Source organism: Tilletiopsis washingtonensis, assembly GCF_003144115.1.
Source record: "Tilletiopsis washingtonensis strain MCA 4186 unplaced genomic scaffold FA09scaffold_25, whole genome shotgun sequence".
In the NCBI taxonomy this organism is placed as follows: Eukaryota; Fungi; Basidiomycota; class Exobasidiomycetes; order Entylomatales; genus Tilletiopsis; species Tilletiopsis washingtonensis.
The window spans coordinates 343,430-352,115 of NW_020312022.1; the positions used below are offsets into that span (position 1 = coordinate 343,430).

Genomic DNA, 8,686 nt, shown 5'->3' on the forward strand with positions numbered 1-8,686 from the left:
CAGAGGGTGTGGCTGTTGCTCGGCAAGGCGCGCGCACCGCTCGGCACGCACCGAAAGCGCGCGCCGCACCGGCATGCTCTGCCGAGACCAACACCTTCGCACAGAACCGACAGTGCCGCTCTGACGCAGCCACATGGCACTCGGCAGTCTGGCGCTGATTCCTCAGGCATGCCGGACGGTGTCGCAGCCTTGCGGCATGCTGCAAGAGTCCGCTTGTCCGTCACTCTGCGAGAAGATGGCACCGGCACCGGCTGTGCGACTGCCGTGCTGCCGGAGCGCTGTCCGTGCGCGCCCAGGTGGAGCTGTGAGCTTGATGAGATCCTAGGAGGCCGTCCGCACAAGCGTGCCTGCAGCGATCGCTGCCGGGATCAGCGACCAGAGGCTGATACTGAGCGATGCTGTGCGAAATCTGGTCCTCGTCTCATCCTCATGTGCGGCAGCAAGCAGGGCAGGCGCCGAGCCGAGCCAGGCCAGCGGCGCGTGCAGCCCGGGCGCCGCAGGTCCGCTGGCGCCGATGCGGGCTGCGAGAAGCTGCCGTCTGTCGATGTCGTTCCGGCGACGGCCGAGTATCTGGATCATCTCGCTGTGTCGAGAGCAGCAGACTGCGAGCTGCGATGCAGAAGCAGCAGCAGCAGTACAGGGCCGCTGCGGCGGCTGGCGGGCGCGGGCTGCGAAGGTGATATCGCCGATGCCGCCGCCACGCCGCGCGGCGGCGCGGATGGTGTGGCCCGACGCCGCTGCACGCGCGCGCCGCCGCACTGCGCCTCGCATTCCCACCTCCACCACCGCTGCCCGTCGCCGCACTCTGCCCGCTGCATCGCACACCCCTCGCCGCCGACCGCGATGAGCAGCAGCAGCAGCTCGGCTCCGCCGTCGGGCGCCGCACGCGCCGCGCCCGGCGAGACGCTGCCCGCGTCGTCGCGCCTCATCGTCGTGTCGAACCGCCTGCCCGTCACCATCAAGGCCGACGCCAGCCAGCCGGGCGGCTACTCCTTCACGCTGTCCAGCGGCGGCCTCGTCTCGGCGCTCTCCGGCTGCAAGAAGCGCATGGACTTCACCTGGATCGGCTGGCCGGGCATCAGCGTGCCGCCCGCCGACGCCGCCTTCATCGAGCAGCGCCTGCGCGACGAGTACAGCTGCCTGCCCGTCTGGCTCGACCCCGACGTCGCCGACCGCCACTACAACGGCTTCAGCAACTCGATTCTCTGGCCGCTCTTCCACTACCACCCCGGAGAGATGAACTTCGACGAGGCCAACTGGCTGGCGTACCGCGAGGCGAATCTCATGTTCGCCGAGAAGGTGCGCGAGGAGGTGCGCCGCGGCGACATGGTCTGGGTGCAGGTGCGTGGTGCTGGGCGACATGCGACGGCTTGCGGCTCACATCTACACTACAGGACTACCATCTCATGCTGCTGCCGCTCATGCTGCGCACGCTCATCGAGGGCTCCGGCGCACAGGGCCACGCCTCGCAGCGCGAGCTCGAGCACGTGCGCCACGGCGTCGACGGCTCGTCGCACCTGCTGCACTCGGGCGCCCTCGCCGCGCCGCCGGGCTCCGAGGCGGCCGAGGGCGCCGCCGCCGCGGCGCGCAACGTCAGCGGGCAGAGCGGCGCCGCATACAGCAAGATGCAGGAGGAAGACGAGGAGATGGGCGGGCCGGGGCGGGGCACGAGCGACGGCGAGACGTCGCGCGGCGCCATCAAGATTGGCTTCTTCCTGCACACGCCATTTCCCAGCAGCGAGATCTACCGGTGAGTCAGGCCAGACCGCTGTGCGCTGCGGCGGCGCTGATGCGCGTGCAGCATCCTGCCGGTGCGGCGAGAGATCCTGCTGGGCATCCTGCACTGCGATCTCATCGGCTTCCACACGTACGACTACGCGCGGCACTTTCTCTCGTCGTGCACGCGCATTCTCGGCCTGCCGACGATGCCAAACGGCGCCGAGTTCGAGGGCCGCTACGTGCACGTCGGCACGTACCCGATCGGCATCGAGCCGAACCAGTTCCGCGACGGCCTCGAGCGCGAGAGTGTGCAGGCGCGCATCAAGACGCTCGAGCGGCGCTTCGAGGGCGTCAAGGTCGTCGTCGGCGTCGACCGGCTAGACTACATCAAGGGCATCCCGCAGAAGCTGCACGCGCTCGAGACGTTTCTGCAGGAGCACCCAGAGTGGATCGGCAAGGTGAGGAGGGTTGACGGCGCTCTTCGGCGGCAGCGCTGATGCGGCGCACCGCAGGTCGTGCTCGTGCAGGTCGCCGTGCCGTCACGGCAGGACGTGGAGGAGTACCAGAACCTGCGCGCCATCATCAACGAGGCCGTCGGGCGCATCAACGGCCGCTTCGGCACCGTCGAGAGCATGCCGATCCACTTCTTGCATCGCTCGGTCAGCTTCGAGGAGCTGTGCGCGCTGTATGCGGTCAGCGATGCGTGCCTTGTGACGAGCACGCGCGACGGCATGAACTTGGTGAGCTGCAGAGACATGACGCGATGCACAGCGACGCTGACTTTGTCTGCAGGTGTCCTACGAGTACATTGCGTGCCAGGGCGAGCGCAACGGCGTCATGATCCTGTCCGAGTTTGCTGGCGCTGCCCAGTGAGTCACGCAAAGTGTCGGTGCTTGTGCCGTAGCTGACGCCGCCGGGCAGGTCGCTCAACGGCTCGCTCATCGTGAACCCGTGGGACAAGTTCGCCGTCGCCGATGCGATTCACGAGGCGCTCACGATGGACCCCGAGACGCGCAAGGGCAACTTCAACAAGCTCAGCCGCTACGTGAACAAGCACACGGCGAGCTGGTGGGGCATGTCGTGCGTAGCGTTGCGGAGCGATAGGATATGCGCTGTGCTGACATAGGTCTCTTGTGCCCCTGTTGCAGCTTCGTCTCGGAGTGAGTCGAGCGCAGCAGCCCCGCAAACGTATCGCTGACTCTTCTCCGCGCAGTCTCAACCGCATCGAGATCGGCAAGGTCGGCACCAGCCAGCCATAGAGGGAGCGGCCGCCGCGCGAGTCACCAATACACACATAGATGCCACACGTCGCGTCGGTTGTGCTGCGGCGAGCCAGCGCCGACGTCTATAGATTACGCACGGCAGCTACTCGATGCGGCCCTTGGCATCGGGCCCCGTGTCTTTCCGGCGATGCAGCGGCAGCACGTCGGCCGCGGCGTCCTCTGGCGGCAGGCCGGACTCGTTGGCGGCCGCGGCGAGGCGGCCGGCCTCTGCCTGCCGGTTCTTGCCGTATGCGTAGACAAGGCTGGGCGGGGGTCAGACAAGGCTCCGAGGCCTCCTGCTGCGGCACTCACCCGGCGATGAAGCCGACGCCGATGGCGCTCGTGCTGCCCAGCGTCGCCGGGTCGTGGAAGAAGACCATGCCGCTGAGCGCCAGCGGCAGCTTGTTGAGCGCGCCGACCATCGAGTATGTCGTCGACGACGTGGCGCGGATGCACCACGCCGTCGTGTACGAGATGAAGACGGCACACGCGCCCGAGAAGATGATGGCTGCGAAGAGCGAATGCCGTGTCTCCGGCGGGCTGCGAGGGTGTGAGCTGAACGGCAGAATGGATAGCGCTGGTGCGCTCACAAGTTGCGCGAAAAGTTCTCGGAGCTCCAGTCCTCGACGAGCTGCTGCGTGTGAGCATGCGGCGGCAGCGCGGCGGCGGCGTGCTGCTCACCAGACTCATGAGGATCAGCACCGGCACGGAGAGCAGGTTGTTGTAGAACATCGTGTCCCAGTCCTTGAAGCCGGTGACCTTGATGCGCTTGCGCATGATCAGGACCTGAGAAGAGTCAGCATGCAATTGGCGTGCAAGGATCTGCAGCCAGACAGGACTCACGTATGCCGCGCTGAAGGCGCAGTTCAGCGCCATCCACACGTAGCCGCTGTTCAGCACGCCCCAGCCGCCCAGCCCGTCGAGCACGGCCTGCGCGTTGCCCTGCCCAGCGAGCTCGGCGATGCGCGCCTTCTCCGCCGCCAGCGGGTCGGCGACGCCGACGTCGATGCCCGAGATTGGGTCCTGCGTGATGGCGTTGAGAGAGTCGGGCGCGTGCGGCATGCGCAGGTTGGCGATCTCGAGCACGTGCGAGATGTCCGACGACGCCGCGATGAGCGACGACACGACCATGAGCACAAAGGAGAGCATGATGATGCGTGTGAGGCGCGCCTGGAAGAGGAACACCTCGCCGTAGGCCTGGACCCCATCACCCGACGTCAGCTGGTGCAGTAAGAGCACGACCCGCGGCACGCACGATGAGAATGATGGTGAGGTTCTTGAAGATGGTGTAGACGGGAATGCTCAGGAATTGCTGCGCTGTGTCAGCGACAGGCATGCGCTGCAGGACCGCACCACGCACCAGCGCCTTGCTGCCCGTCCAGATGACGAAGACGAGCAGCGTCGAGATGGGCAGCCAGGCCCGCGCGTCCTGCCAGCTAAAGTCGCGGATCTGGATCGCGCCCGACGAGCGTGCGGCGCGCACGAGGAGCACGCCGACGAGCGACTGCACGAGCAGCACGAGCATGTTGAGCGAGAAGTGTGCCGAGAGCACGTACTGCGGGCGCATGAGCGGCGGGCACGACAGGACAGGTGCGGCGCACTGCGGCGCACCTTGTTCACCACCGTCATGAGGATGCTGGCCGAGCAGTAGCTGAGGATCGGCGGCAGCGCGCTTGCGCGGGCCAGCGCGGCACTTGATGCGGCTGCCGGTGTGCCCCGCGGCGCAGGCTCGCCGTCGCCCGGCGGCAGGAACGGCTCGCGGTCGGCGGGCGCAGCGGCCGGCGGCGCGAAGAAGCTGCGCGAGCTCGACATGGCGCAGGCCGGGGCCAGAGCGGGCCAAGGCGACGTGTGTGTGCGGTAGCTGGTAATGCAGAAGCTGAGTGGCGCGGTGGCCGACGGATGAAGTGGACCGGTGGATGGAGCAGGCCGGAGGCGGAGCAGGCCGGCGTCGGGATGGCGGAGCAGCGCCAAGGGGAGCCCGAGCTTCGCAGCGAGGACGAGGCGAGAGCCGTGCGCGCGGGCTGCGTGGGAACGCGCGACTCCTGCGCAGGCTGCTTGTCCTCGCCGCCGCCAGAGCCTGATCGCACAGCCTGCGTGATGGGTCAGCACGGCGTGAGCTGCCTCGTGGGTGCAGTGCACGCGGCGGTGCAGAGCGGGGGAATGTGTGTGCGGCGTGCGGGGCAGGAGTGGGAAAGGGGCTGGGCTGCTCGGCGGCGCACGGGGCGCACGGCAGGCCGCCAGCGTGGCGCATGCTCGGTGCTCGGCGCGCCTCCCGCGGCACGCGGCGCGGCGGCAAAACGCCGCCGCGAAGGGAGCAACACCTGCGACCGCCTCGGCGCCAGCACCCATGCCTCTCACCCTCACACCCGCACCCGCCGCCGCCATGACGTCCGAGTTCGACGCCAACCGCGCGCAGAACCTGCCCGAGATCGAGAAGCAGATGGCCGTCAAGTGCGTCGAGCATGCACAGACCTACTGGAACCTCCTCGAGAAGCTCGACGCGCGCAGCCTGCGCCTCACCAAGCTCGACGACGACATCTACGCGCACATGCTCGACGCCTTTCCCGAGCTCGCCGAGGGCGCCGCCGGCGACGCCGCCGTGGGCAAGATCGACGAGGAGGAGATGAAGAGCGAGAGCGGCAAGACGCGCTGGCGCGAGTTCATTGCGCGCTACGAGGGCAAGGGTGAGCAGCGCAGCGAGAGACGTCCACGCAGCGAGCGAAGCGAGCGAAGGGGGCGGAGAGTGGTGAACGTGGCGCTGCGGTGCAAATTCCACGCATGCGCCCACTGGGAGCTGCGGTCGATGAAGGGGCTGGCTGGGCCGGAGACCACCGGCGCGGCGAGAGCTGTGGCGAAGCCTATCGGGCTGGGCTGCAGTGTCGCTCTGCGGGCTGTGGAGGCCGTGAGCGTGTCTGTCTGTCCTCTTCGAGCTGCCGCGACGTTCCAGGCTGCCGCGTCACAGACTACTGACACCAGGCGCCGCGCAGTGACCGACTACAACTTCGGCACGCTCATCCGCACCGACGCCAGCGAGGAGTACACGCAGTTCAACACCACCTTTGGTGAGTCGAGATGGAGGTAGCGAGGTGCTGCGCGGGCGGACTAGTCGGTGTGAGGGCGGCGACGTCACAGGGATGAAGGGCTCGAGGCGTTGTTGACGCCAGGGACTGCGATGCTGCGAGGACGCAGGGCTCGTGACACGAGAGCTAGCCGATGCCGAGCTCTTCGTCGGCAGCATCAAGCGTCTGGAGCGTCTCTCCATGACGCTCGGTGTGGCCTGTCTCGGCGCCGCCCGTCTCGGCGCCGCTCAGAGCACAGAGGAATGCCTGCGGGGGCCCAGCGTACGGAAGAGCAGCTGTATAGCCAATCCGAATTGGCACGGCCGTGAAGCGCATCAGAAGCTAGCATCCTCGCCGCGTCGAGCAAGGGCGCTTGCCGCTCTGTGAGGCCTCGCTGGCGGTACGCGGCGCACTCTCGAACACACGAGCGGACTGGCACTGCGGGCCACGATCGCGCGTCCAGCGCGTCCCGGACCGCGCCTGCAGCACTCCTCGAATAGCCTCTTCGTGCCGTAACTGACACCTGCTCTTCAGTCACGCGGATGCAGTTCTACGTGTACGAGATTGCACGCAACCGGCGGGGGCTGAATGACTGGGTGCGCACCAAGGCGCAGAAGGAGGCCGAGGAGGAGAAGGCAAAGGTGAGTCTTCCGGCGTGCGGAGCGAGGCTGCAGCTGACGCGGTGACGCTCGCAGAAGAAGGGCAAGAAGTGAGCATAGAGTTGCTGCGACACGGGCTGTGCTCTGGGCGGGTGCGGCGCACTGGCTTGCGCTCTCTGTCCGACTGCAGGCTCTTAATCTAATGCGTGCTCAGCTGGAGCGGCGAGGTTGCCGACGGCGAAGCGGTGCGCGTCTGGCGAAGCGATGTGACATTGGCAAGGGCATCTATGTGGCGGTCAAGGGTGGTGACGAAGGTATGTGAATGAAGGGAGGAGATATGCGTCTATGGATGGCGGTGCTTGATGGCTGCGATGTTGACAGCGAGGCGGCACGACGGCCGACGATGGGCGACGACGGCGGTGCGAGGACTTGATGGCGACAACAGCGGCTGCTCGACGGCGACTGCAAGCGTGTGGCCTGCGTGCGTCGGGCTGCAGAAGGGCAACGGGTCAGCACGAGTTATGCGATGTGATGTGCTCGAGCGGAAGCCGCTGCTCGACCGCACCCGCTTGACGCCTCGTACGCCCGCCCCACTACATGCCTCGTCGAGCCACTCACCCTAGGCGCCCATGCGGGCGACACGCGTCTGGCAGCCGGCCTTGACGGCTGCGCCCGTCTGCAGCAGCAGCTCGGCCTCGTCGGCGGCGGCGCGGGCCGTGGGGCTGGCGGGCTGCGGCGCGGCGCTGGGCGACGGCACCATGCCCACGCGGCGCGGCGAGTTGCTCAGCACGGCGGCCGGCGCGGCGGGGGCGCTGAGCGGCGGCGCACGCAGCGCGGCGCGGGTGGTGAAAGTGCGGATGTGCGCGAGCATGGTGGGTGGCGTGTGCGCTGGTGCGAAGCGGTGTGAGGTGACGGTGTGAGGTGCGACGGTGGGCAGTGCAGAGCGTTGCGGCAGAGGTGGTGGGCGGGAGCAGGGCAGGAGTGCCAGTACTGCGCCTTATGTACCCTGCGGCCACCGCTCCGTGCGCTCTTCCAGCAGATCTGCGAGGCGGCCCGCCTGAGTGCTCATTCGACGCTGATATGGCGTCGGCCGGCGGCATTGCCCCAGCGCACACGCTCAGGGGGGCGGCGCCGCGGTGCCTCGGCGGAACTCTCGTCGGCGCGCGGGCTACCCCAGAACGCATGCACGCCGGCACGTTGCGTGGAGGTCTTGCGGGGGTCCTGCCCGATGAGGCCTGTGCGCAGCGGCCGGCGCATGAACTGATAGCCCAGCGCTCGTGGCGCGACGGCGGCAGCATGACTCGCTCTCGCGGCCGGCAATCTCGCTGGGGCAGCGAGCGGAATCTTTGGGACGCGCCGGCGCACAGACCACGCGCGACGCGAGCGGCGCTCAGGGGAAGCCCTAGAACATTTGGCAAAGCTGACTATCCAGCAGCACCAGTCACTCTTGTTGGCAAGTCATGCCTGATACTGCATGCCTGCTGCTGCAGCCACGCACCCAATGGATGAAGGAAGAGCAGGACTGGTCAGACAGCAGCCTTGGCATAGCCCCTGCCACCCACTGGCTGCAAAGTCACAGGCCCAGGCCTCTGCCAGGGACAATGGCAATCAACTGTTGTGCCACTAGAATAAGACTGCACACAGCACCACACATTGCTCAGGCTCCTTGTGCGCCATGCAGGGCTACAGTGTCAGTATTGAGGTCTTAGAGGGCAGGCATGCTCTATCAATAAGCTGGCCAGCAATGTTGAGGAGCAGGCCAGCAAGAGCAAGAGTTATGACAGCACCAGTGCGCAGATTATTGCCCCTTGCTGCAGTTCTGGGTGTTTGGAGGAGGAAGGAGCAACAAGCTGTTTGGCAGCAACTGGGGCAGAATTTTGTCCTCTGTTTACAACCCTTGCTGCCCTCCACCAAATGATGATTGCACACTTCCTTGGCCCCTGCATGCCCTCAGGGTTAGGGTTAGGGTTAGGGTTAGGGTTAGGGTTAGGGTTAGGGTTAGGGTTAGGGTTAGGGTTAGGGTTAGGGTTAGGGTTAGGGTTAGGGT

General features: G+C 66.9%; 4 protein-coding genes across 4 annotated transcripts; 2 read left to right on the forward strand and 2 right to left on the reverse strand.

Annotated features, from left to right (window-relative positions):
- The first annotated feature begins 776 nt into the window (after positions 1-776).
- Positions 777-3,035, forward strand: FA09DRAFT_332494 (Alpha,alpha-trehalose-phosphate synthase). Its single transcript, XM_025743474.1, has 8 exons — positions 777-1,341; positions 1,395-1,750; positions 1,802-2,177; positions 2,232-2,459; positions 2,512-2,588; positions 2,641-2,799; positions 2,868-2,879; positions 2,933-3,035. The coding sequence occupies exons 1-8, from the start codon at positions 844-846 to the stop codon at positions 2,976-2,978; spliced, it is 1,752 nt and encodes a 583-aa protein (XP_025595370.1). The 5' UTR covers positions 777-843; the 3' UTR covers positions 2,979-3,035.
- On the reverse strand, positions 2,790-5,152 carry FA09DRAFT_344480 (UDP-galactose transporter). The gene is made up of 8 exons (XM_025744651.1): positions 4,593-5,152; positions 4,342-4,536; positions 4,237-4,293; positions 3,825-4,178; positions 3,663-3,767; positions 3,572-3,612; positions 3,294-3,521; positions 2,790-3,244 (listed from the first exon to the last, which is right to left on the reverse strand). Exons 1-8 carry the CDS (start codon positions 4,791-4,793, stop codon positions 3,085-3,087), a joined length of 1,341 nt encoding a protein of 446 aa, XP_025595371.1. The 5' UTR covers positions 4,794-5,152; the 3' UTR covers positions 2,790-3,084.
- A 185-nt stretch (positions 5,153-5,337) lies between these two features.
- On the forward strand, positions 5,338-6,944 carry FA09DRAFT_332496 (DUF757-domain-containing protein). The gene is made up of 4 exons (XM_025743475.1): positions 5,338-5,665; positions 5,969-6,043; positions 6,575-6,681; positions 6,736-6,944. Exons 1-4 carry the CDS (start codon positions 5,365-5,367, stop codon positions 6,751-6,753), a joined length of 501 nt encoding a protein of 166 aa, XP_025595372.1. The 5' UTR covers positions 5,338-5,364; the 3' UTR covers positions 6,754-6,944.
- FA09DRAFT_160037 (hypothetical protein) lies at positions 6,870-8,006 on the reverse strand. The gene is made up of 3 exons (XM_025739233.1): positions 7,436-8,006; positions 7,258-7,345; positions 6,870-7,130 (listed from the first exon to the last, which is right to left on the reverse strand). The coding sequence occupies exons 1-3, from the start codon at positions 7,935-7,937 to the stop codon at positions 6,983-6,985; spliced, it is 738 nt and encodes a 245-aa protein (XP_025595373.1). The 5' UTR covers positions 7,938-8,006; the 3' UTR covers positions 6,870-6,982.
- Between the last annotated feature and the right edge of the window lie 680 nt (positions 8,007-8,686).

Excerpts from the sequence above, each read along its gene's own strand:
- FA09DRAFT_332496 (XM_025743475.1), top strand. The coding sequence starts at position 5,365 with ATGACGTCCGAGTTCGACGCCAACCGCGCGCAGAACCTGCCCGAGATC. Across the intron at positions 5,666-5,968 it reads TGCGCGCTACGAGGGCAAGG|TGACCGACTACAACTTCGGC; the intron begins GTGAGCAGCGCA and ends GGCGCCGCGCAG. Across the intron at positions 6,044-6,574 it reads GCAGTTCAACACCACCTTTG|TCACGCGGATGCAGTTCTAC; the intron begins GTGAGTCGAGAT and ends CCTGCTCTTCAG.
- FA09DRAFT_332494 (XM_025743474.1), top strand. The coding sequence starts at position 844 with ATGAGCAGCAGCAGCAGCTCGGCTCCGCCGTCGGGCGCCGCACGCGCC. Across the intron at positions 1,751-1,801 it reads CCCAGCAGCGAGATCTACCG|CATCCTGCCGGTGCGGCGAG; the intron begins GTGAGTCAGGCC and ends ATGCGCGTGCAG. Across the intron at positions 2,460-2,511 it reads CGCGCGACGGCATGAACTTG|GTGTCCTACGAGTACATTGC; the intron begins GTGAGCTGCAGA and ends CTTTGTCTGCAG.
- FA09DRAFT_344480 (XM_025744651.1), bottom strand. The coding sequence starts at position 4,793 with ATGTCGAGCTCGCGCAGCTTCTTCGCGCCGCCGGCCGCTGCGCCCGCC. Across the intron at positions 4,294-4,341 it reads GGACGGGCAGCAAGGCGCTG|CAATTCCTGAGCATTCCCGT; the intron begins GTGCGTGGTGCG and ends GACACAGCGCAG. Across the intron at positions 3,613-3,662 it reads TGCTGATCCTCATGAGTCTG|CTCGTCGAGGACTGGAGCTC; the intron begins GTGAGCAGCACG and ends CACACGCAGCAG.
- FA09DRAFT_160037 (XM_025739233.1), bottom strand. The coding sequence starts at position 7,937 with ATGCTGCCGCCGTCGCGCCACGAGCGCTGGGCTATCAGTTCATGCGCC. Across the intron at positions 7,346-7,435 it reads TCAGCGCCCCCGCCGCGCCG|GCCGCCGACGAGGCCGAGCT; the intron begins GCCGCCGTGCTG and ends ACGGCCCGCGCC. Across the intron at positions 7,131-7,257 it reads CGCCCGCATGGGCGCCTAGG|CCCGACGCACGCAGGCCACA; the intron begins GTGAGTGGCTCG and ends GCCCTTCTGCAG.